The sequence below is a fragment of the Nelumbo lutea genome, chromosome 1 (assembly GCF_056320005.1).
Source record: "Nelumbo lutea isolate HS-2025 chromosome 1, American lotus-T2T, whole genome shotgun sequence".
NCBI lineage: Eukaryota > Viridiplantae > Streptophyta > Magnoliopsida > Proteales > Nelumbonaceae > Nelumbo > Nelumbo lutea.
In genome coordinates, this window is record NC_142684.1 from 138,497,312 (window position 1) to 138,524,118 (window position 26,807).

The 26,807-nt window shown below is 38.9% G+C and overlaps 1 protein-coding gene across 12 annotated transcripts in view; it reads left to right on the top strand.

Annotated features, from left to right (window-relative positions):
• LOC148877874 (katanin p80 WD40 repeat-containing subunit B1 homolog KTN80.1-like) overlaps positions 1–25,942 on the top strand; it is a 39,078-nt gene extending 13,136 nt beyond the window's left edge. For 2 of the 12 annotated variants that reach the window (XR_016099421.1, XR_016099428.1), the window contains 14 exons: positions 3,086–3,156; positions 5,827–5,901; positions 5,990–6,133; positions 6,242–6,422; positions 7,013–7,534; positions 8,797–8,853; positions 8,947–9,092; positions 21,579–21,704; positions 22,374–22,448; positions 22,583–22,695; positions 23,462–23,578; positions 23,688–23,756; positions 25,401–25,566; positions 25,679–25,942. Coding sequence is in view for 4 of the 12 variants with exons in the window: in XM_088945754.1 (XP_088801880.1) it covers positions 3,086–3,156; positions 5,827–5,901; positions 5,990–6,133; positions 6,242–6,422; positions 7,013–7,534; positions 8,797–8,853; positions 8,947–9,092; positions 21,579–21,704; positions 22,374–22,448; positions 22,583–22,695; positions 23,462–23,578; positions 23,688–23,756; positions 25,401–25,461 (1,757 nt within the window). In the remaining 8 variants the exon portion in view is untranslated. Of the gene's footprint in view, positions 1–3,085; positions 3,157–5,826; positions 5,902–5,989; positions 6,134–6,241; positions 6,423–7,012; positions 7,535–8,796; positions 8,854–8,946; positions 9,093–21,578; positions 21,705–22,373; positions 22,449–22,582; positions 22,696–23,461; positions 23,579–23,687; positions 23,757–25,400 lie in introns of all 12 variants that reach the window. The other 10 variants (XM_088945754.1, XM_088945770.1, XR_016099423.1 and 7 more) reach the window with 9 other exon arrangements.
• Positions 25,943–26,807: the final 865 nt, after the last annotated feature.

Below are 26,807 nucleotides of genomic sequence, written 5' to 3' on the forward strand. Positions count from 1 at the left end.
TTGGGATCTAGTCTCTAGGAGTAGGGTTGACGGAGGGTTAGGTTTAGGTAATATTCGGAGGAAAAATGAAGCCTTGTTGGGGAAATGGCTGCGGAGGTTGGGAGGTGAGAGGAATAAACTGTGGACAAGGGTAATTTTAAGTATTCACGGTCAAGCAGGTGATGGCTGGGACACTGGGACTTTGGCAAGGTCTGTTGGTGCCTGTCCTTGGAAATCCATACATGCCATTCTTCCTTCATTTTTGCAGCACATCAGGTATGACCTCTGCTCTGGGAATCAAGTAAAGTTTTGGGAACACATTTGGGTGGGTGAGATACCTTTGAAAGACCACTTCCCTTGCTTGTTTTCACTCTCCCGATTTAAGGGCAAGGTTGTGTCTAGTTTTCTAGTTCCTTCTCAGTCTAATTTTGGGTTTGATTGGGATCTAGGGCTTAGAAGAGGCTTAACGGATGTAGAGGTTGAAAATGCCATGAGTCTAGTTCAGATCTTAGACCGGGTGGTGTTGGATCCCTTTGAGAGGGATAAGAGACTGTGGACCCTAACTCCTAGAACCTTCTCTTGTGCCTCTTTCTTCAAGTTCGTACTGCCTTCATCCAGTCCATTTGTACAAAACTTTTCAGTTAAGGATGTTTGGGGTAAACCGATTCCTCCAAGGGTTGGAGCCTTTTGTTGGGAAGCCTTCCTCGGAAGATGTAATACATGTTACGTACTCCAAAGAAAAAGGCCTTTTAGGTGCTTGTCTCTGAATTGGTGCATTCTTTGCAAGCTAATGGTGAAAGCTTCTACCACTTATTAGTTTCTTGCCCCTTTGCTACTGATCTTTGGAAATGGTTTCTTTCCTCTTTTGGTTGCAGGTGGACCCCACTGCCAAACATTCGAAGTTTGTTTAGCCCCTCATTCTTTGGTTGGCCAAACAAAAGGGGAAGGATAATGTGGAGATGTGTGAGGGCTGCTGTTTGTTGGACTCTTTGGGAGGAAAGGAACACCAGAATTTTCTTTGAAATTGAAAGAAGTAAAGAATGCCTTATTGAAGTAGTAACAGTGAGGATGGTACATTGGCTGAAATCCTTGGACCTGTTTGTTGATATTTCTACGGATATGTTGCTGAATAGCTGGCTGGAGGTGGCAAATTCTGCTCCTGCTCATTCTTTAATTTGTCCTGTGTGGTCACCACCAGGAAGTGGACTTGCAAAGCTAAACTTCGATTGAAGTAGTGAAGGAAATCCAGGTCTATCAGGTGTAGGAGGGGTTTTCAGAGATGAGGATGGGAAGGTGCTTGCTTTGAATTCAGGTTCCATTGGGTTTGGAGACTCTCTCAAAGCTGAGGTCTATGCAGTACTGGAGGGTATAAGGAAGTCTAAGGAACTGAATATACAAAAGTTAGTCGTTGAAGGGGACTCAAAGCTGGTCTTAAGTTGGTTACAAGAAGGTAGTGGACTTTGGAAATATGCTAATGAGAGGAGGGAGATTAAGTGGCTAACTAGAGGACTGGAAATCAAGTTTCAGTGGGTCAAGAGAACAGCAAATGCATTTACTGATGCTTTGGCAAAGCAGGGGGTGGGAAGGGATCAAATGTTTTGGGCTGTTCTGTAAGTTTTTCTTTTTTGTTATCTTCCCGGAGAGAGTTAAGCCTGTTTATCTGTTATTGATAAAAAAAAAAAAATTAAAGGGATTGTCTTTTCGGTTTGCTTTGGGCTGTGATGTATTTAGTGGGACAGTGTGGATTGCTCGTCCACCCACAACTTCTTGTTGTACTTGATTTTTCTAATTAATGAATCTTTTCTGTGTTGCTGATAAAAAAAATTAAATGAAGTGGTTGGTCCGGTCCATAAGTTTCCAGACTCAGTCACACAAAATCTTATGCTTTTTGTTTACAGAAAAATGATCATGAAGTTATTTGAATTTTGATGTTTGGTAACTTTCAGTTCCTGTCCTTTTTTTTGTAATGTTCAAAAAGTTAAAGGATTCCAATCAAAAACTTTTCTTATCAGTTTTTTGAGAGTAGTCTTCTAGTTGTCTTCTAACTGACCTTTTGGGTTTTTTTATGAGCTTATTAGGCCCAATGCCAACTTTTTAGGCCTGAGTTTCCTTCCTCTCCTTTCCTTTTATTTCTCAAAGACTCTAAGAGGATGCCTTTTTTCCTTGCAATCAAGGCTTAGCTTCCCATAAGTACATGTCAGGACATTGCCATGTCAAATGTAATAGCATGATCCTTGATTCCTGTTTTTTGCCCAAACCACTCACTGGTTGAAAGAGATGAAATAAGTGATACACACTATTCTTGTGTAGATACATATAAATGCATATAAACAAATCCACTTAGTCCAACAGGTATAGGAAAACTAAAAAATGTAGAAAGGGACTCACAGGTCAATACTGCTTGGTTAAAAGGAGAAATGAAGGAGTCAAAGGGCCATAGATTAGATAAGTGAGATCACTAACATGTACCTTAGAATCTATTTTTAGATGGATTCCAAGACTTGCTGACTTACATGCTGATTCTTTAGCTAATTAAAGGAGTTAATTGCAATCAATGACGTGGAGGAAGTATCCTCTGGGATGAAATAAGCTTTGTTGGTGGAGTTTCAGCTCCTCCTGGAACTAGGAGAGCAGCAGCGGGCTGTATCTGTTGTACATATACTGACTATACCGATTGCATTTGCTTACCATATATTTTAATGTCAATAAAACATACAGTTGTAGATAAAAAAAGACAGTCACTTAGTCATGCATAGACACTGATGTCTATTTGTTATAACCAAGAGTGCATAAGTATTTACAGTGTAGGTTTTGCAAAACTTTATTCAGATAAATCTTCATTGAGTTGAGTTGACAACCAAGTTAATACAGAAGTATTTCAATTTCAGACAACTGTGGTTGATAAGATGCAGCCTAGTGGGTAGTTCATTTTTATTGTTCTGTTCTGTACATGGAAACCCATTCTTTCCCTTCTTGAATTGTATGTGTTACAAATGGTCAATAAACTGGCTTGAAATAACTTATGCCTCATATAATGTAGTTGCAAGTAGCAAGTTTCATTCCTTTGTTGAAATGATTAGGGTTAATATAAGATTTACTTTTACAGGTTCTGCAGACAGGACAGTAAAATTCTGGGATCTAGAAACATTCGAACTGATTGGATCTGCAGGACCAGAGGTAAACAAACTGTTTGTTGTGCTTCCAGTCTTCCTTAAAATGTTAATTATTGAAGTCTCTTCGCCAGGACCATTTCTTGGTTTAGTGGAAAAATCTTGGACTGGCAAGTGTGAGAATGTGGGTTTGAGTTTAAGAGCAGCCACTTTGTGCAAAAAATGTCAAAAGTTAGGGACTGTATCCACTCTACCCCTCCCAAGACCCCTGGTATCTGGGATGAATATTGGATAATGGGTTGTAACCCTTGTCCAGGTCACTAGGAAGGCATGTTTTCACATGCCATCCTAGTGACCTGGGTTCATGTCCTCCTGATTACTTTGTGTTCCATTATGCAGAAAGGAATGAAAATTATATAAAAGTACAGTGCTTAACCAAAAAGTGTTTATTGCCTCAACCAAAAGAATTATACAGAAGTACATGTTTAAGCAAAAGGTGCTTGTGGCCTAATCCAATGGCCTGCAACTCCAATTGACCTTACATCCCATACTACAGGATGAATTGGATTTAGAGGTTAGACCACTTGGACAGGCCTGACTGGCCAGAGTAATATTTGAATCTTATTCTCTATTTCTATCTAATTATTACTTGATCTTACACCTTACAAATTTTATCTTGCTAAATATATCTACATTGACTCAGTGTGACCCAATGTAGATTGCTTATTGTTGATGCTCTTTAAAGCTTGTTGGTGTCATTCACTTGAGGATATTACTTGCAGTTCCGTGTATATACCACTATAGATGTGTGGGTGTTGATGTTTTCACGTAAATCTAGCAAGTAGCAACTCATACCCATGCCATGCATACTGGCTTTTGTTGTGAATCTAAACAAATAAGCTTCCGATAGTGCTAAAGTATTTGGACACTCTAGGTAGGATGCTCAGATATGGGTAAAAACACAGTATTTGGATATGACTTTCCATTTCTTGAGTTCAAGAACATGGATAGGGATGTGTATCATATCTTACTTGCACTCCTATTAGCCCATGGTGCTTTATATGCCACAACTTTTGTTTCAAAGCTCAGGCCCAAGTTCTTGTCTTGATTATTATAGGGATTGAGACTATAAAGAAGATACTAAATTGTAAGGATCTGCAGTTTAACTTGAGTTGTTGAAGTGAGGTGCTTTATCCTTCTCCCTGTGGCCTATTCTAAACAATATGGATTTCATTAATAGGGATGCGAATGGATCAGATTGAACCTGAGACATCTAGATCCAAATTTGGTCTATTAACCTCACGATTCAAATAAAATCTTATATATCGGAGAAAGATTGAACTTGGATTGGTTTCAGATATTGAATACCATTTATAAATTTAACTAAAAATTATAAGAATATTGTATATAATAAATAAAAAAACTGACCATGACTTCGATATTCTATATCATGAACAAAATGACTCGAAAATAACTTATGAGACTCGAAACAGTGACTTTAATAATCATACAACAATTAGACCAACTTTACTAATAGACACATATTAATTTTATGAAGATATAGATCTGATCATGTTGGATTGGATAGGGGTGGATCCATGTCTGATCCAATTATAAATGGATTCATTTAAGATCACCTTAACTGGATTGGATTTGAATTCAAATTCAGACTAACAGATACCATTTACTGCCCTATTCATGAGGTTGGACTGTGAATAAAATAGAGTGTATGACATAAATGCCTACTAGCAAAAGGCATATTAAAAGAGTGAAAAGGTAAAGAAACATGAGAATAATCACAATTACCATTACATTAACAATTAGAATATTTTATGCAATTGGCAATAAAGAATTTCCCTTTGGAACTATGAGGTAGTAATACATGTATTTTATTTTTTATCGTTTTTGCAGATTTTTTATGTTCTTTCCATAGTTGTCAAGGCGTTGCCTAGGCACCCTTGACTGGGTGCCTTGCCTAAATGCCTTGAGTTATAGCAACTAGGCGCCCGCCCTAGGTGACAAAATGACAAGGCGGACACGTTATTGTAAATTTGTAATATAATTTATATTGCTGAATCTTGTTAATATTTGTATTAATACATTCTACTATACAGTATGTTTATATACACACACATTTTGTTTTAATGTTTTATTATTGAAATTTAAAAGATCAAATGGTTTTGAGAAGAGAAAAAGAAAGAATGAATAGAAGAATAGAGAGGGTTTTTTATTCTCTCTCTCTCTCTCTCCCTTTCATCAATTAAATAAGGTAGCAACTCTATCCTTGCTTCTTTCTATCTAACTTTATCATCTTGAATTTTTACCTTATAAAGTTGATAACCTTCTTTAGCTGCTAATTAATATGAAACAGCTCTTTTAGATATGATAATTTTCCACATTTTTAGAGGAATTTTAATGTTCTTAATGAAGAAACTTGCTATATTGTTTCAATTAATATGCATGCTGAATGGTATGTAAAATAGGAAACCAACCAAAAAGTTATTTCTTTATATTATAAATTTTTTATTGCCTAGGCGACTAGGCGCCCCAATGTTGCCCAGATTTGCCTAGCACCCTTTTTCTTATATACTGTGATCCATTGTTTATTTCCTCTATTTACTCGGTAAAATTACACTGTATTCTTGGTTACATAGATAAAAAATATATAGAGAGTTGAATATAGACTATTGTCAAGTTTCATTAAATTTCTAACAGATTGGCTTTGTTTCATTCCCAGGCTACAGGGGTTCGCTCTATGATCTTCCATCCTGATGGAAGGACCCTGTTTTGTGGACTGGAAGATGGTTTGAAGGCATGTATCTGTTCATAAATGTAATTTTCTGAGGATGTAACTGGGAATGAGTGATTGATGACATTGTCTTTGTTTTCTCTAACTCAAGGTTTTTTCGTGGGAGCCCATAATATGTCATAATGCTGTTGACATGGGATGGTCTACACTGGCTGACCTCTGTATTCATGATGGAAAACTCTTGGGCTGCTCACACCATCGAAATAGTGTCGGAGTGTGGGTTGCGGATACTTCGGTACTTTTTGCTTTTTCTTCCATGCCAATTTGATCAAGTGTGTCCTTTTCGATATATAACACAAACATAATTTTAGTAACTCAAGATTTTAATGGTTGCATTCTTCAGCTCATTGGGCCATATGGAGTTGGGGTCGTACCCCGGTCGCATAGTCATATGGAGCAGAAATTTGACCTTCAAGAAAACCATTCTGTACAAAAATCAGGGAGTAGTATAAAGTCTAATGCGGGAGTGCTGAGCATGCCACAGGATTATGACAGCAAAGAGATAAAGAATATATATGTGGATTGTAAGTCAATTTTGCAAAAGTTGTAAATAAGTGGGTTGGGCTCATAAGATCATAGGTTCTGTGTTCCTTGTCTCACAAATTCTAATTTGCATGCAATGAGGAGGGTAAAAGGGGGAGAGCTGCTAATCCTGCACATCTTGTCAGTTTAATAAACTTCAAGGGGGTTAGAAGAATCAGATTTTCAAGGGAGTTGGGAATTTAATTCCCCTCCTACTTATAAAAATGCCACAAGGGCCATTTTTCAATGTTGGTACTGGCATTTTGGGGTCTTGGGTGGGGTAGACTTGGTACAGACCCAACCTCTAGCATCTCTTGCACAAAGTGGCTACTCTCAGATTCAAACCCACATTATCATGCTTGTCAGCCCAAGATTTTACCACAAAATTGCCATACATATGGAAAATTTTGGGTTGTGTTGGATACACCTTTTCTAAGATAGCCACATTGAGTATAGTTTCAATGCTCTTCATTCTTTTGAGCAAATCAATACCATAAATACTAAATATTTGATCCTTGTTTTCTGATGCATGGTTCTCTTTATATGACTTTTTTTCCTTACTTGGTCTCTATATTGGTGTTCCATTGAAAAGCAAGTAATGGCATTCAGAGGAGTCTACAACGACTTGGATCAATCAATTCTTCAAAGGTGGCACTCCCCGTGGATTCTGATGAAAACCGTTATCTGTCAACTCTGAAGAAGAGTCCTCCAGTGGAGGTGAAAGGTAGAACTGGTAGCCAAGTGACTAGTAGACCTTTCACAGTTCCTGTTGTTGTACCTAGAAACAGTCCAAGTGGAGAAAATGTTACCAATTCCAGAAGAGAATCTGTCATTAGTGAAAGAAGCACACCTGGTATGTTACCCAAGCCATCTCACATTCGCAGGCTATCAAATAGTAAATGTGATATGGAGAGGTTGCCGCTGGAAGTCGAATCTGATTATTGCAGAAGCAAGAAAAGTGGTTTAGATGATCCAAACGACCATTCAAAACTTGTTACAGAAGATGAAGATACAGAAACCTGTGAAGTGAAACCCTCAGGTATCAGGCATGTAGCAAAGAAGTTTGAAAAGATTCTAACACCGGAGCCTCCATTGTCCTCCAAAAATGAAAACTGTAAAGTCATTTTACCTGAGTGCCATATTACCATTATTTCATTGCTATTTTTATTATCTCTCTCTGCTTGTGTCTGTCACCGAAATACATAAATAAAATGCAGTCTTTTACTTTTATATATTTATATATTTTATTTACTAGTTACTAGATTGTGCTTGTTATTATAAGAAATATAAACTTTAGCGAGATAGCTACCAGTACACACAATGGAATTCCTATTGAAGTTTCTCTTATTTTAATTAAAACCAGTTTGTTCTGTTTTACATTGTTACATGAGCTTTGTGTTTTTGATTGGTAATTGTTGACTTTATTGAATTGTGGAAAAGAATGTGTTATGTACAAGTGATTTGCTGAGCGCCCCTCAACCTGGTACCCCCTGGTCCCTGCTACTAACCCAGTTATACCTTTTTTATACTTGCTAGTTTGTTTGTACACTGTTTACTAGTCCCCCAAAATATATCAGTTGTGTTCACCCCTTGTTTGGCTAGTGAATCAGCCAAATTGTTTGTTTCCTTTGGTGTCCACCCAATGATAGCTCCTAATTCCCTCATTAAACTCTTGATATCCCTTAACAGAACCAGATTCCTGTACCTCCACAGTCCTGGATTGTTGTCTTAAACATTCCACTGTTATGTGTGAGTTTCCTTCCACCAAGATGCCTGTGTGGTTTAGATATACAGCAAGCTTTAAGCCAAAAGATAGGCTGATAATTCTGCCTATAAAGAGTCTCCTTCTATTGGGCCAGAATATACTGCCGATATCGACTCATTCCTTCTTTGATCACAACACCAATATCTCATCTGACTGGGTTCCCATTCTACTTCCATCAAAGTTCAATTTGAGTTGGTCCATTTCGGGAGGTCACAAAAAGGAAGCAACTGGAGTCCTTGCTGAAGATGAACGTTCTTTTAATTTAGTATGTTGTTTTGAGTAATGCCAGCATCATGACCCTTGTGTGTCATGGAGCCCTTAAATCACACAATGACAAAATGAACATGGTTTTTTGTGCAACTACAGGGGTTTATGGAGATGTGATATCTTTTTTTAAGGGCTTTATGGTGGTCAATCCCGTGATGTTAGCATTTATATCTTTGTTCCTAAACATTTATGTCATGTTTCATGTTTGTCCATCCAAGTGCCATTCTGTTTGGGAACCTTTTATAAGGGATGCAACTACATAGTTTTTGCTGAAATTTTGAGGAGGATTACTTTTGGTAGCTCAAAAAGCTCGAGTTGTATCTCAAAATTACTTAATTTTTCAGGTGATGATGCACTCAGTTATGACAAAGGAGTAAATTCTGTGAAGTTTGTTAATGGAGGTTTGGCCGTTAAATTCTAGTTGTTTTCCCCCCTTTTTGTGGAAAAAAATGCTCTGAATGGTAGTTGAGTTGTTCAGTTTTCTACTTTGGCAGTGGCTGTTGTACCAGGAAGGACACGTTCTCTGGTTGAGAGATTTGAAAGGAGAGAGAGGTGTACTAACATTGATGCTCCAACAACTAGTCCAGCGACTCCGGCCTCTAACATGATACCTGAAACTGATACTCTACCTCCCAGTGCGGTATGATTGTTTTACTTTTATAGGATTTAACTGCTTAACTTCTTCAACCAGCACCATTTGTACCTTAAGTAGAAATACTTGATGCTCAACCTTCAAGAGGTCGATACTAGATAATGATGTACCAGTAGATATTTAACTGATAATATTATTATTTTTTTGATAATTGAAATGATTTTATAAAACAGCAACAGACAATAGTACAAAGTCCTTGTAGAGAACATTGATGTGGGCCCCACAGATGTGGTCCCACTCTGTCCGTAGGGTAGAATGTATCTAGTCACAGCTGTGGTCAATTTGTTATTCTGTTATTCCTAGTTGCTATTTATTTTTCAGTTCTATATTGTTTGTTATGTGTTAGCAGTTATGATGTAAACACCAAGGGCAGATATGTCCTTTCATGTAACTAGCATAACATATATATATTAAATTAAAGTGGTGGCGGCAGAATGATTGACATTCTGTTCTTTTCCTCAAAATCTGTGTTCTACTGCTCTCTCACCACTCTTTCTTCCACTTCTTCTTCACTTTTTCTTCTCATCGAATTTGAAACTTCTTAGTGATCAAGACTGATAGCAGTCTTGAACACCTACATGGTATCAAAGCCAAGTTAGGGTTTCTCATGTGAGCCTAATACTAGCCGACCACATGAGTATCTCCTAGGACTGGAAGCTGAAAAGGAGGAGTTCGCAGACTGATTCTTGGAGATCGCCAGAGGTGCTAGCAGCTATTGGAAACTTGCTAGGGTTGCAGAGTGTTGGTGGTCAGGAAGGATCAGAGAAGACTAGGGTTCGGGTAACCCTAGAAGGCAACGAACAAATTTTCCTTGTAAGTTGTTTACTTTCTAAGAGAAGTTCTATAAGAAAAGATAGGTTGGACCTATCTGGAGGGGAAGGCCGAACCATTCTAGGTTTTTCTCTCTTCGATTCACTAGGGTTTTACAGCAAACCCTAGACCGAACTGTCTCAACTGTGTTTCTCTCTACTCTAGAGCTTGAAAGTGATCTTGCAGCAAGCCCTAGTGTTTGACTGAACCCTGTGATCTACCTAGAGCTACCCTTAAGTTTATTGGTAGGTCTGATCAGATTCTAGGGTTTCTTATTAACCCTACTGCAAGCCTATCTATACAGTTTTGTTTGGGTTGTGCAACTGAATTGCTTACTTAAGGACTGATTAAACCCTACTGCAAGCATATCACATTTTTTTTAAGCTGTTCTCAGAGTCCTAAGGGTTTAGAGCTCTACGGACAGCTACTGCTGTGTTGGCTAGTTGGTTTCAGATCAGAATTATCTCAATTTTGTGCACATACACTGAGAATACAGATCAGGCCTATACTGTTTTGATTGAGATTGGTAGTTCAAGTGTTGTTTTGAGACTTGACAGAAATGGAGTTTAAAAATCAGGCAAAAGGCAGCCTTGGGAACATCAGTTATGGTAGTGTTTCTGAGATGGGTGGTCAGATTACGACCGTAAAATTTGATGGATCAAACTATTTGGAATGGGCCCAATCAGCCATGACGGCTATTGGTGAAAGAGGTAAATTAGGGTACCCCTTGGGAGACATGAAAAAACCTCCCAAGGGAGACCCGACATATACCAAGTGGATGCTAGAAAACTACTTGGTTATGACATGGCTGTATAATTCTATGTAGCCTCATATTAGCCAGAATTATTTGTGGGCAAAGACAGCCAAGGAGATATGGGATGTTATGAAAGAAACTTATTCCCAACCCCTTAATGTTGCCAGAGCATATGAATTGAAATGTGAAGTGAAAAATCTTAGACAAGGAGAGAGACCGGTTTCAGTATATTTCTCTACCTTACAGTCCCTGTGGCGTGAGATTGATCACTTAGAGACTCTTGAGTGGGAGAGTCCCAAAGATGCACAGATATATAGAAAGCAGGTTGAGACAAACCGGGTATTTGAGTTTTTGGCAGGCTTAAATTCAGATTATGATATTGTCCGGCAACAGATTTTGACTAGAGACAGTGTAACTCTCTCTCTCAGGCATACTCATTTGTACACAGTGAAGAGACCAGAAGGAAGGTTATGATGCAACCTTAGCCGCCCACACCAGCCTTTGTAGCGGTTACACCCAAATCAGGGGGTGATTCAGAAAAGGACAGGAGGAAGGAAGACAAGAAGGATGTGGTATGTGAACATTGTAAGAAGCCCAAACATACAAAAGAGACATGTTGGAAACTGCATCCTCACTTGGTTCCTGTGAAGTTGAGAAACAAGAAGGGCACTGCTCATCTAGCCGTGAACACTGATTTAGCATCCTCATCTGGGACAAAAGGAACATCTTTGGAGACCTTAGCTGCAGTTCAGGCTGCCCTAATACAACTAGAAAAGGAAGTTGGAAATTCAGCTCAGCCACCGCAGCCTCCATCAGCCCCTGCCACATCTGCCTTCGCCCATTCAGGTACTCGAGCTTCAGCCTATCATGCCTCAGCTCTAGGTACTACTGAGCCTTGTTGGGTAATAGACGTAGGTGCATCTGATCACATGACTAGTTTGCCTTCATTGTTTACTATTTACCATTTGTCTTCTGGTAGGGATAGGTTATCTATTGCTGATGGCTCCCTGGTTCCTATTTCTGGGAAGGGTGACATCAAGCTTTCAGATACTATCTCCCTATCATCTGTCTTGCATGTTCCTAAGCTTGATACTAACCTTCTTTCAGTCAGTAGTATTACCAAGCATATGAACTGCTCAGTAACCTTCTTCCCTGACTGATGTGTTTTTCAGGACTTGGAGACGCAGAAGGTGATTGGGATTGGCCGTGAGGCGAATGGGATCTATCTGCTCGGGGAGCGGTTCTGTCAGGGAGAGTTAGTTGAGAAGATGTCTTTTGTTTCTTAGAGTGTGAGTCCGGTTATGCTTTGGCATAACCGATTAGGTCATTTGTCTTTTCGATATTTACAGAGTCTGTTTCTTGCTTTATTTGAGTCTATTAAGTTGTCTCAGTTACAATGTGAAAGTTGTGAGTTTGCTAAGCATTGTAGAAAGCCTTATTTATTGAGTAATAAAAGGAGTGATAATTCTTTTGATATTGTGCATACTGACGTTTGGGGGCCTTATCATATCCCTTCCATGGGTGGGTACAGATATTTTTTGTTATTTGTTGATAACCATACCCATTTTTCTTGGGTTTATCTCATGCGTTCACGAGATGAGGTACCTTCCCTAACCCAAAATTTTCACCAAATGATCCTAACCCAGTTTGATGCCAAGATCAAAGTTCTCAGATCTGATAACGCAAATGAATACTTTGCTAAATCATTGACATCTTATCTTCTTCATCATGGGGTTATCCACCAGAGCTCTTGCCCTCATACACCTCAGCAGAATGGAGTTGCCGAAAGGAAGAATAGGCACATTTTGGAAGTGGCTAGAAGCCTCATGTTTACTTCCAATGTTCCTATTCGCTTCTAGGGTGATGCTATCCTCACGTCAGTATACCTTATTAATCGGGTTCCTTCCAGGGTCCTTGATATGCGATCTTCTTTTTCCCTCCTACACCCACGTGAGGACTTGTTTTCTATTCCTCTTAAGACATTCGGTTGTACTTGCTTTGTTCAGCTTCTCGGACCCCGTCACTCCAAGTTCGAACCCAAAGCCTCCAAATGCATCTTCCTTGGTTATGCACAAACTCAAAAGGGTTATTGCTGCTATGATCCTGTCTCCGGGAGGAAGTTTGTCTCCATGGATGTCACTTTCTTTGAGGGGACACCCTATTATCCTCGGGTTTCCCCTCAGGGGGAGAGCAGTGAGAGTGGGGGTTTGAGTTCTTGTCTTTAGGGGGAGAGCAGTGAGAGTGGGGCAGTTCCTTTATCTATTCCATTGGGTGATGAGAGCTGCAATGGTGAGGGTAATAAGAGGAATCAGGAGTTGAGGGAGAGCTGCAATGGTGAGGGTAGTCAGAGGGATCAGGAATTACGGGTTTATCACAGGCGGTGCAAGCAGGTCGCTGATCATGATCATCAGCAGTCTAGGCCAACTCTAATCTCATCTGCAGCTCCAGGTCCAGATACTACAGTCCCAGAGCCCATAGAAGCTTCCCCTACAAATGATCTTGACCTTTCGATTGCAGTCCGTAAAGGGAAACGACGTTGTACCACATCCACAACCCATTGTATTTCCCATTTTTTATCCTATGATCGCCTATTTCCTACCTATAGGTCCTACCTTAGTTTCATTTCCAATGTCTCTATTCCAAGAATAGTGCAAGAAGCCCTATCCGTCCCTGAATTGAAAGATGCAATGCAAGTTGAGATGGATGCCCTGTTGAAAAACAACACCTGGGAGGTAGTTGATTTGCCCAAATGAAGAAACCACTTGGATGCAGATGGGTATTTACGGTGAAGCATAATGCAGATGGATCTATTGACAGGTATAAAGCTCGGTTAGTTGCAAGAGGATTTACACAAATTTATGGCATAGATTACTTGGAGACCTTTGCACCGGTAGCCATGATGACTACTATTTGAGTCCTATTGTCCCTTGCAGCAAGTCACACTTGGCCTTTATACCAAATGGACGTGGAAAATGCCTTTCTGAATGGAGATCTACAGGAAGAAGTTTACATGCGTTTGCCTCCTGGATTCTATGATGTAGAAATAGGTAAGAAGGTCTGCTGGCTCAACAAGGCTTTGTATGGTTTGAAACAGTCACCTAGGGTTTGGTTCGATAGATTCAGACTAGCTCTTGTGAAGTTTGGTTATGTACATGCCTAGTCAGATCATACCCTATTCATCAAGAGGGTGGAGTTCTCTTTGACACTACTGGTAGTATATGTTGATGATATTGTGGTCACAGGGAATGATGGCCATGAGATTGAGTCTCTTAAACAGCTTCTTCATCAAGAATTTGAGGTGAAGGACCTTGGTGTACTCCGGTATTTTTTGGGTATTGAGGTTGCTAGATCCAAACATGGGATCTTTATTTCTCAGAGGAAATATGTCATAAACCTGTTGGCAGAAACTAGAAAATTAGGTGTCAAGCCTGCAGATACACCAATTAAACAGAACCACAAGATTAGTGCCGAGAGTGGGGAGCTTCTTGAAGACAAAGTTATGTTCCAACAATTGGTTGGAAAGCTCCTATATCTCTGCCTCACTCAGCCAGATATTATTTATGATGTTAGTGTTGTCAGTTAGTACATGCATTCTCCTAGAACCACACATCTTCTTGTGGTAGAAAGAATCTTAGCCTACTTGAAGAGATGCCCAGGTAGGGGTATACTATTCAAGAACAACAATCACATGAAGGTGGAGGTCTATACGAATGCTGATTGGGCTGGGAGTGTTGATGAAAGAAGGTCTACCTCAGGATATTGTGCCCTTGTGGGAGGAAATCTTGTCTCCTGGAGAAGTAAGAAACAAAGTGTTGTCTCCCGGTCAAGTGCTGAAGCATAATACAAGTCCATGGCCAACGGAGTGGCTGAAATCCTATGGCTAAGATCTCTACTTGAGGAGTTGGGTATTGAGTATGAGAAGCCTCTGATACTGTACTGTGATAATCAAATCGCCATTAATATAGCACATAATCCAGTACAGTATGATAGAACCAAACACATTGAAGTTGGCCGCCACTTTGTACGAGAGAGGGTCTCATCTCATGAAGTATGCCTCCCTTACATCACATCCAGTATGCAACTAGCAGACATCCTCACTAAAGCTGTATCAAGAAAGAAGATAGAAGCGGATCTATCCAAGTTGGGAATGATGAACATATACTCCCAACTTGAGGGGGAGTGTAGAGAACATTGATGTGGGCCCCACAGCTGTGGTCCCACTGTGTCCGTAGGGTAGAATGTATTTAGTCACAGTTGTGGTCAATTTGTTATTCTGTTATTCCTAGTTGCTATTTATTTTTCAGTTTTATATTGTTTGTTATATGTTAGTAGTTATGATGTAAACACCAAGGGCGGATATGTCCTTTCATGTAACTAGCAAACATATATATATATATAATAAATTAAAGTGACGGCGGCAGAATGATTGACATTTTGTTATTTTCCTCAAAATCTGTGTTCTACTGCTCTCTCACCACTCTTTCTTCTACTTCTTCACTTTCTCTTCTCATCGAATCTGAAACTTCTTAGTGATCAAGACTGATAGCAGTCTTGAACACCTACAGTCCTCAAGGAAAGGTACGAGTTGCAACCTCTCCGGGCTAGTTAAGTACAGATTTCCAAATTAATAACAACTTACATAGAAGCACAAAAAAGATCTTCCCTAGAAACCCCCTGTTTGGCTAAAGCATTAGCCAAAGAATTAGCAGACCTACTAACCCATTTTACCTCAACTCTCATATTGCTGGTTAACCACTTTACTTTTTTGATGAGATCTTTGTAGCCCCAAATGGTGGTATCCAAGTTTAGGAGCCACCTAGTTACCACCTGAGAGTCCCTTTCAACTAGGAGATGCTCCACCCCAAGTTGGTTGGCGATATGAATTCTTTGTACTGCAGCAAGGATTTCTGCCCTTGTGGAATTCCCCACTCCCATCGGTCCTGAGAGTAGGGAAATTATGTTGCTGTCCTTATTTCTCAGGATACCCCCTATACCCGAAGGCCTGGGGTTGCCTTGGCTGCTTCCATCAAAGTTCAGCTTGATGACACCTTCCAACGGCGGAATCCATTCTAACAGAATTCTATCATTCTTTGTTGAAGTGTTAGCTATTACTAGCCAATTTCTCCACAAATCATCAAAGGAGAAGTCATCAAAGATATCCACAGTTTTCAACCAATTTAATTGATAATATTATGATTTAGTGCTTTTATATAATCAATAGGATTTTTTGGGGGCATAATGTGTAGAGTGCAATGGTCTTGTGAAGTTCTTTTATATAATCTTGTCTGTAAAGAGACTGGGCCGAAGCAAGATAATTTGGCCCATCTAGCTTGATTGTGGTCACACCAGTCAAAACGGAATCTACCAAGCCAAGGCCGGAAACCAGCACTTGCTTGAACTACTTCCGTATGGCTCCATTAATCAAACGAAAATCAAAGAACCAGAAATTTTGTCTATATAAACTTACTTGAAGTCAAACCAAAACCCATATGCTTGAAAACTAGGGTTTTATTCCGTCCAACTGTTGGGGAGGAAGAGAGAAGATGTAGCCGCTCCTACCAGAGCTTCCCAATCTCTTCCAAACCTGAACCGCCCTCCTTTAGGAGTCAAAAGACACCTTCCAAGCACAGAGCGCCACACCCAAAGCTTCACCTTTACCTGTACCTTCGAAAATCTCTAATCGGCTAGGGTTTTGGGCAGCAACAGAATAACACTTCTTGGCAATATCCAGCCAGATTTAAACTCTCCAAGCCCTCTACCAACTAGGCCAGAGATCCTCTGAACTATAGAGAACCTATCTCTCCATACACTCTCTTAATCTAAGGGTGTATGGGAAAAGAGGAAGAAGACAAAAAAAATGAAGAAATAGACCTGCTCTGATACCAAGATGTAAATCAGTCCTCAAATATTAGGTGTAAATTTGAAGATTAGAGGGAAAAAAGGAAGAAGAGAAGTAAGAGCAGCAGTACAAGAGAAGAAGATGGCGAAAAGAGAAGGAAGAAGAAGATTTGAATTATCTTCCCTTTCTCCTCTAATCCTTTTTATATTAAGAATTAATGTTAGAGTAATGACAAGTATGCCCTTAAGTGGGTGGCCAGCTAGGCAGTAACATAAAGAGATTAAACAAAAAGAAATAACAGGCCCATTAGCCAATAGGAAAAGAAAAGATATTACAAGAGAAGATACTAGGACCCATTCTATAATAGAGGAAAACTCGAGTATCTCACACGTAGTAAAGTGAAACCCGAAGAGACAGACCCTGAATTTGAGAGATGGATGCAAGATAATTATAATATCATAGGATGGTTGGTCAATTCTATGCAACCTCATATAAGTCAACATTATCTCTGGATGTCTTCGGCTAAGGAGATATGGGACAATGTTACTGAGACCTATTCACAGAAGTTGAATGTAGCCAGAGTCTATAAGTTGAGAAGTGATGTGATGAACCTAGGACAGGGGGAGAAGAATGTAGCAATCTACTACTCTATACTGAAACCTCTATGGCAAGAAATTGATGTTATGGAGACGGTTGTATGGGAGAGTAAGAATGATGCTGAAATGTATAGGAAGTTGGTGGAGAGAAATAGGGTGTTTGAATTTCTCACTGGACTCAACCCTGAGTTTGACATCATTAGGCAAAATATCCTGGCCAGAGATGAGTTTGACATCATATGCTATGATAAGAAGTGAGGAGAGTAGGTGGCAGGTTCAGTTGCAGAGTCCACCTACAAAACACTTTGCACATGCTGGAATAAAGCCAAAGGGTCCTACTGAGAAAAAGGAGCTGATATGTGAATATTGCAAGAAACCGAGGCATACAAAGGACACTTGCTGGAAGCTTCATCCTAAGCTTCTTCTTGATAGGTTTAAGAATAACAACAACTCTAAGAAGGGCAGTCAGGTAGGAAAGCCTAAGACAACTAATGTTGCTACATTACCTGAATGAGGAAATAAGGAGAGTGAAAAATCAACCATTGAGCAGTTGGCAGCAATGAAGTGAAAAATCACTTCGAAGCTACTGTTTCTTCATCTCACTCTTCCAATAACAACACATCATCTTCATTTGCATTTGCTCACTCAGGTATTCGTGCTTCTGCAAATCATGCTTCAGTTTCAAGTAATCATAAAATCCCTTGGATTATTTATTCCAGTGCATCAGACTATATGACCAGCCTGTCTAATCTCTTTTGCTCATACCACATTCTCTCTGACAAAGAGAAAATATCCCTTGCTGATGGGTCTCTTGCTCCCATCTCTGGTAAAGTAGATATAAAGACCTTTGACACCTTTTATTTATCCTCTGTCCTTCATGTCTCTAAACTTAACACAAACCTTTTATCTGTTAGCAGCTTAACTAAACCTATGAATTGTAGCATAACCTTTTTTCCCACTCATTGTGTTTTTTAGGACCTGCAATCTTAGAGGATGATTGGGAGTGGCCATGAGGCAAACAAAATATACTTGCTGGACACTGACCATATAGAGTTTTTGGACCACCTCATGGAGTTGCCTTAGAGTCAGTTTTGTTAGAGTCTGTTAACAAAGTCTTGTTATGTCACTTTCGGTTTGGTCATTTGTCTTTTTTTGCTTTGAGTCATTTTTTTCCATATATGTTTAAGGGAGTGTCTTTATCGAGTCTTCATTGTGAGTCGTGTGAACTGGCAAAGCATTGTAGACATTCTTATTCAGTAACCAATAAAAGATCTCTTTCTCCTTTTCATATTGTTCACTTTGACGTGTGGGGGCCATATCATTTGCCAACTATGGGGGGTTACAGGTACTTTATCCTTTTTATTGATGACTACTCTCGTTACACTTGGATTTATCTCATGAAATCCAGGGGTGAAGTACCAGCTATTGTGCAAAAATTTCATGAACTCATCCTGATCTAGTTTAACACTTGGATCAAAATATTCCGTTCTGATAATGCTAAGGAGTATTTTGAGAAAACCCTCTTCGCCTATCTTGAAACTTTTGGGGTTATTCATCAAAGTTCTTGTTCCTACACTCCACAACAGAACGGGGTGGCGGAAAGGAAGAACAGACATGTGGTTGAAGTTGCCAGATCCCTCTTGTTTGCATCCCATGTTTCTATAAAATTTTGGGGAGATGTTGTTCTTACTGCTACTTTTTTGATCAACCGTATGCCCTCCTGGGAGCCTTCTCTTCCCGGATGAGGATATCTTTTCTCTTCCTCTTCGTGTTTTTGGGTGCACTTGCTATGTGCATATTCATAGTCATCAAAGGCACAAGTTTGAACCTAAGGCTCGTAAATGTGTTTTTCTGGGTTATACTTCCACACAGAAGGGATGTTGCTGTTTTGATCCAGTTAGTGACACTTGCTTTGTATCTCGGGATGTCACATTTGTTGAGTTGACTCCTTTCTTTAGCATTTCTCCTGAGTGGGAGAAATCTGAAGAGCCCTTTGCTACGTCTCCAACTGTTCTTCTTCCCATTCCTCTTGAGTCCTATCATGAGGTGTCTACTTCTCCCATTGGACCTACCTTCGATATTCCTATTCCTCCTCCTCCATGTCATTCTCCTATAATTCCTCCTCATCCTTTCTCCAATGGTGGTACCAAAGGCACAGATTCAGACATGGGCAAGTTGTTTCCACTCCTACAGAAGAGCCTCTTGCTCCTCCCATCATTACTGAGATAACAGGTCAGCCTTCTTCTGACCCATCTTTCCTAGACCTTGACCTTCCTACTGCTCTCCGCAAGGGCAAGCGGAAGTGTACGGCCACCCATTGTATCTCCAAACACATGTCTTACAGCCTTCTCTCTCCTTCCTACTACTATTTTCTTGCTTCTGTTTCTTCCCATGTGATACCCAGGTCCGTACCAGAAGCCTTATCTAAACCTGAATGGAGGGATGCTATGATGGCTGAACTGGATGCTTTGCATAAGAACCATACCTGGGATATTGTTGACCTGCTTGAAGGGAAGGAACCAGTGGGTTGTAAATGGGTGATTACCATTAAATATCACTCTGATGGATCTATTGAGAGGTTTAAGGCTAGGCTGGTTGCTAAGGGCTACACTCAGATGTATGGTATTGACTATCTTGAGACATTTGCTCCTGTAGCTAAGATGACCTCAATCAGGGTTTTGTTATCTCTAGCCGCTACTCTTGATTGGCCCCTACACCAATTTGATGTTAAAAATGCCTTCTTGAATGGAGACCTACATGAAGAGGTCTATATGTCTTTGCCTCCAGGGGTGTATGGGAAGGAAATGCAAGGCAAGGTGTGTAAACTGCAGAAATCTATTTATGGTCTCAAACAGTCTCCTCAGGCTTGGTTTGAGAGGTTCAGGACTGCTCTTGTCTCCTTTGGTTATACACAAACTCAATCTGATCATACATTGTTCTTGAAGAGAAATGACTCTCTGGTGACCTTGATGGTTTATGTTGATGATATTGTGGTCACGGGTAATGACACTCAAGAGGTCAGTAAACTAAAAAGATTTCTCAACTCTGAATTTGATCTCAAGGATTTGGGAGATCTTCGGTATTTTTGGGCACCGAAGTTGCTAGATCTAAGGATGTATATTTATTTCTTAGCGTAAATATGTCCTTGACCTCCTTGCTGAGACTGGTAAATTTGGAGCTAAACCAATCTCCACTCCTATTGATCCCAATCATAAGCTTTCTGCTACAGATGGTGAGCTTTTATCTGATAAGTGGGTGTTTCAGAGACTGCTTGGGAAGTTGTTATATCTTTGCATGACTCGGCTAGATATTTCCTATGCAGTAAGTGTTATTATTCAATTTATGCATTCTCCTAGAGATACTCATTTAGCTGTTGCAAAAAGGGTTCTGTGTTACTTGAAAGGTACTCCAGGGAAAGGTATTCTATTTGCCAAACATGGACACATGAAGCTGGAAGCTTTTACTGATGCTGATTGTGTAGGATGTATTGATGATAGGAGATCCACCTCAGGTTATTGTGCTCTAGTCGCTGGGAACATTGTGTCATGGAGGAGTAAGACTGTGGCTATGATCCCTTTTAGAAGAATTGGGGGTTGACTACGAGAAGCCAATGATGCTCTATTGTGACAACCAAGCAGCTATCAACATTGCACATAATCCTGTTCAACATGGCAGAACTAAGCACATTGAGGTTGATAGACATTTTATAAGGGAAAGAGTTTCCTCGGGAGAAGTTTGTTTGCCATTCATCACATCAGACGAACAATTGGCTGATATCTTGACCAAGGGAGTTTCAAGAGGGAAAATGACACACTACATAAGCAAGCTGGGCATGATTGACATCTATGCTCAGCTTGAGGGGGAGTGTAAAGAGATTGGGCCGAATGGGTCCTAGTATCTTCTCTTGTAATATCTTTTCTTTTCTTGTTGGCTAATGGGCCTGTTATTTCATTTTGTTTAATCTCTTTATGTTACTGCCTAGCTGGCCGCCCACTTAAGGGCATACTTGTCATTACTCTAACATTAATTCTTAATAAAAAAGATTAGAGGAGAAAGGGAAGATAATTTGAATCTTCTTCTTCTTCCTTCTCTTTTCTCCATCTTCTCTTGTACTGCTGCTCTTACTTCTCTTCTTTTTTTTTTCCCTCTAATCTTCAAATTTACACCTAATATTTGAGGACTGATTTACATCTTTGTCAAAGGGAGTAGTCTTTGTTCCAATAACTTTCCTTTTTAGCCTTTCATGATGATTGCTTCAAGTTGTCTTTCGTAACTTGTAAGTCATTGTCTTTGGCCAATTTAGTTTCATTGATTGGTAAATGCAATTCTTGCATCAGGCTTTTCATGGATTCTATAAGTCCCTAGCGTCTGCGTATAGTTTCTTGTTTCTTGTTTGGGGGAGGGGGAGAATGTTCATATATGTGGATTGTATTTTTCAAAATAACCCACTGATTCATCATATTTTTTATGAACAGAAGGGAGAATCTCGAACCTCTGGAAGGGAGTCTACATCTGGAAATGACAATGATGTTGCTGAAGCTCTAATGCTAAATCATGAGATATTTTTAAGTACACTCAGATCTCGTCTGACCAAATTGCAGGTATCATCTCTTTCCTGCAAAAATGCTTCTGGGATATGACTTCCATGAAATGGATGGTATTAGTTTATTGTCTGTCCCTGCATCCTTGTTCTTACTTGTAGTGATTGGTATGCAAGTTGAATGTGGATATGCATGTCAGGGATGTTGCACAAAATTTCTGATGTAGGCAAAGCTCCAGTGTGTGGAGTGTCTTTAGAGAGCAGTAATGTATGAAAACTGCCTTTAAATGGCCCTGCTCAACATTTAGTTTGATAATAGATCTCCTTATATTTGGCTGCAACTGCCTCTACATACATTGTGGTTCACTTCTGTACCACATGTCAAGAGGAAGAAAACCTATTACGTTCTTCACTCTACAACTTGGGGTCCAAGTGTCCAAAAATGAGCATGAATGACCTTATATTTTGACACATCAAGACATTTATATAATATATTGCTCAAGCTATATTTATGCACAGATAACCTTAAACATGGTGCTGAAATTCTGTCTCTCATTAGAATATGCAGTTAGTCAAGCATATTGGTTTTTGGTGAGACTCCCTCGTTTTTCAATATTTTTAATGTTTCCATCATATGCGTTATAAAAATATATTTTAGCAACATTTCTGCTTAAATGTGTTGTTGCCTTGTTAGGGTCTTGGGGGCACTTATTCTGACCCAAATTTGCAGGTTGTACGGCATTTTTGGGAAAGGAAGGACATTAAGGGTGCCATAAATGCAATGAGGAAGTTGCCTGATCATTCTGTAAGTGTTCTATTTGAGTTACTTGGTTGTTGTTTATTTCTAGTTTGACAGTCGAAGTGGAAACTAGTGGTTTTATTTTACTACCTCTTCTCTGTTGCAAATGTTAATTCGTGATCATCTGGTCCATGGTATAGGTGCAAGCTGATGTTACAAGTGCTCTCATGGAAAAAATGGAGAGTGTTACATTGGATCTCTTCTCTTGTTTGTTACCTGTGCTTACAAGCTTACTGGATAGCATGACAGATAGGTAAACATGAATAAATTCATTATGAGAAATCTTGGCCTTGAACTTTGGAAGACTTGTCAAGTTGTGATCTTAGACATATGAAGAGAAGTGTTGAATAAAATGCAATAGGCTGTTTGTCAAGACTGCAGAGGAAAGAAGAACGAAAATATCTTTAAAAATGGATATAGTTTGAAATGTCCACAGGTTTTATGATAAACCCAGTGTTGCTTATCTCTTGTATATAAGGAATCGGCTACTAGAGGAAGAAAAGAATGTGGAGTGTGGTAAAGGAAATATCTGAATAGGAAATTTCATTGTCTAGTATTTTAACCCATGGGCTCAAAGGTTGTAGTGCAGAGCTCCAAAGAACGCGGCTAATGGTTCTTCTACAAACAGAGTAAAAATTAGCTGTACATCCAAAAAGGACAAAATAATTATGCATATAGTTTATATTCTTAATTTCTGATATTTTGTTTATTTACTTTTGTTAGTAAAGACACATGTGCAAGCTTGCATATTACAAATTGAGAGGGGCTATAATTTGAAAACAACAAAAAGTTACACCTTTAAATTTATAGGCACCTCTACATTTTTTGTTTGAACATGCAATAACAAAGACACACATTCATGAGAGTGTTGCATAATTAGGAGCCTTAGATGGAAGTATGATAGAAAGACCTTAGCATAATTAGGACTATGAAACTAGAGTGTTGCACCCTATTTCTCTGGGACTTAACTAGCAAATTTCATGAGAGGGTTGTGCTGACATTATTTCATAAATGAACAGGTACACAAGTGTCTCATTGGAAATGCTGCTTAAGCTTGTCACCGTATTTGGGCCAGTAATCCGCTCAACCCTGTCAGCCTCTCCATCTGTTGGGGTTGATATTCAAGCAGAGCACAGGTGCCTTTCTTTATTTTTTCTCCCTCACTGACCTTCTTTTGTTCCCTTTCTGGTTTTCTACCAGTTTGGTTTCCATTTCCTATATCTGAATCTGAACAAATGGGAACAGACGGGAATGTTGCAAGCAGTGCTTTTTGCAGTTGCAGAAGATCAAGCAAGTTCTTCCTACAGTGACTAGGTAAGCGTACTTTTCTTTTAAGTGTTAACTTTGTAAAGGTGTGAATTTAATTGATGAAATGCCTGCATAAATGTTGCATTGGTTGGTGGAACAACTTGCTACTTGTTGGATAAGCTGGAAGGGCAGAAAGGCTTTGGTCTTGAGCTGATCTTTCAAAAATGATCAAATTTCAAGTTTGTTTTGTAAGAAGTATATTTTTAGAATTTTGCAAATGTGGTACTGATATCAAAATTTATCTTGAATCCTTTATCAAGATCCTAAGGTTTACTTAATGTTGATCCTAGCTATCCAGGGTTTTGGGGGTCTGAGATAGCGATTGGATGATTTATTTCTTTACCAGCTTTTATGTTTTTTTTATTGGTTTAGATTCCATTGGTTGTAATATTACAGGGAGACAACTTTACTTGTTTGATGCCTGGACCCTGGATTTTTTTTGTTTTTTATTACAACTTCTAATATTTTTTAAATTAATATACCACCATTTTTGTTACTTTATTTTCATTGTTCCTATTTATGCCCTTGCCTTTTTGTGCTTATTATGAATTAATATTTATAGTGGCACACCTTCGTGCATCACTATGGCATGTAAAGCTTAGTCATACTCAAGGTTTAAAATTTCTCTGTTGGTGAAAATTTTAGTCATTGAAATGTAAGAAGTATGTCAGAAATGTCGTATTGAAGAATTATAAAAATTATAGACATGTTGAAATCATTGTGAAATATGCAAAAATATACAATGATATCTTATGAAATGATAAAAGAAGCATAAATACACCCCTTTAGATTATTATGTTGTTCCAAACAAACAAAACAAAGAAAAACTATGGTGGTTAGACCTTCTAACAAAAAATTGTGGTTTTTAGACAAAATAATACACTACAAGGCCGTTCTATGCACTTTTAAGAGTTAAAATTACATGATAAAGTTAGCTGAAGCAAAATTCATACTCAAAATATGCAGACAATTCTAATATATCAACAAAATAATCTATTTCACAAACAAAAACTAAGATTTAACGTCACATAAAAAAAACCAATATGGCTCAAAGTGGCCCATCATTTCCCTTAGGTGTGTGATAATACCATTGCTCTGCATATCTACAATACTGTTACCAATTCCTCATGTCACAACACCACCTTCTATACTCAACATCATGCTAGTAGTTTCCACTGAGGAATATGTTGATTCCAGTAATATATTATTATTCAGTACCATGGAATTGGAAATATTAGGAAATATGTCGAAATTTTAAACCCTGATCGTCACAGTTAGGTGCAGTTTCCATGTTTTATCATCGTATTATGTCAAATGGATTTTCTTTGTCTGTGATATTAGCAGTAGTACTTCATAATGCATAAAGGGAACAAAATGTTTTCTACATCATCTAATCTTTGGGTGTTTCAGTTATGATAAACTATCAGCAAGCAGCTCATTGGCGAAGGTCTGGGGTTTTAATAATAAATAATAAAGTTTTGAAGCAAGTTGTCTGCATGTTACTTCTAGTTTCCTAAATGCTTGATGACATTTGGTTTTATATCTTATTGATTGAATGGCCTGTTTAAATATGTTGTTCCAAGATTACCTAGCTGCAAAATAAAATTGAATGCAGAAGCTTAACATTTCCATGTTCTGCTTTTGGTTTAGGAGGGGAGGGTTGATTGCCAAGTGTGCTGAAGAATTGCATCTAGTTCTTCAAGAACTGTAACTTCATCTTGCTATGCCAACTGATTCGAACCTGCGGACTGATAAGATTGTTCATCTTAAACCATTTAACAGGATAAACATAAAAGTCACTCTATTCCACCCACAGGTATTAGTTCTTGTGAATGCTATATTTCTTGGTGTTTGTCCGGGAGTTCTGAAATTTTGACATTCTGTTTTCAAATCTCTTCTACTGCCTCCTGTTGTTTCTGGTAACCAAGCAATACAGCTCAAGAGGTGAAGCTCGAATCATTGCCAGTTTCACTCACTGTTGCGCTCAATGTTTCATCATGCGGTGATTCCCAAAAATTTTGATTGCCTGACCGTGAGATGCAACTCCTGCTATTATTACTAGGGTTGATGACATGTATCGCGGGCATTATTTGTATGTAATTGTGTATGAGTTTTGCATGTTATTCAAAGTAGTAAGTTTTGTTAGTCACAGTTGTAATCTTCAATTGAAATTACATATTCAATTTTTTGAACCGCCTCTCTTTTCATGGTTTTTCCTTTTCTTTTTCTTTTTTTTCCTAATTTATCAATTGTACGGTTTTGATTTTGGATTTAAAATCCCCTTTCTTTTTGCTCTGCTTCACTTGGTAGGATCCAACTTTTAGGTCAATTTTAGGACCTCTATTAGGTCTTTGACTCTGGAAAAATTAACAAACTACATAATTATTTGAATGGTCAATAGGAGAGAAATAAATCTGACTTACAAGGAGTAGATAGTAAATGTATTAGCTTCACAGGAAAAACTTTGGCTGTTGATGGGGCAGCCTAGGCTGTTGAGAATGTTCTCAGGCATGATACGTTACCATGGGTGTGGGGTAAAAGCGTAAATTCCCCCATTTTAATTAAAAAGACAAATAAGGGCATCAATGGGTTAACTGAGACGGGATTTGCTCCTCACAGGGGCGCCTCACAGGCACATCCACCGTGAATAATAAGTATAGGAGATGTTCTCAATGCATGGTAGGATGTGGGTGTGTGGCGCCCGTGTGAGGAGCAGATCCAGTCTCGGGTTAACCTGTCATGTCTGAGAGCGTTCTTGACAACTTTCCAATTAGCAAAAGTTTTCTCCAATATTTTAAAAATTGACTCAGAAATGGAACCACCATAGCCACCGATGTTCAGGTTAGCGGTTTAACTAGTTGAGTCAAACGGATATACTTTCTTTTTTTTTTTTGCACAAGAAAAACAGCTTCATTGATTAGAAAATAATTTTACATGATTTTGGGTAGTAGAATGATATGCTTCTACATGCTTGAGTGACTTTACCCTTACAAGCAAAAAGATGGGCCATTGAATTTAACTGTCTATTTACATGAATAAGCAATAAGGATTGGAAAC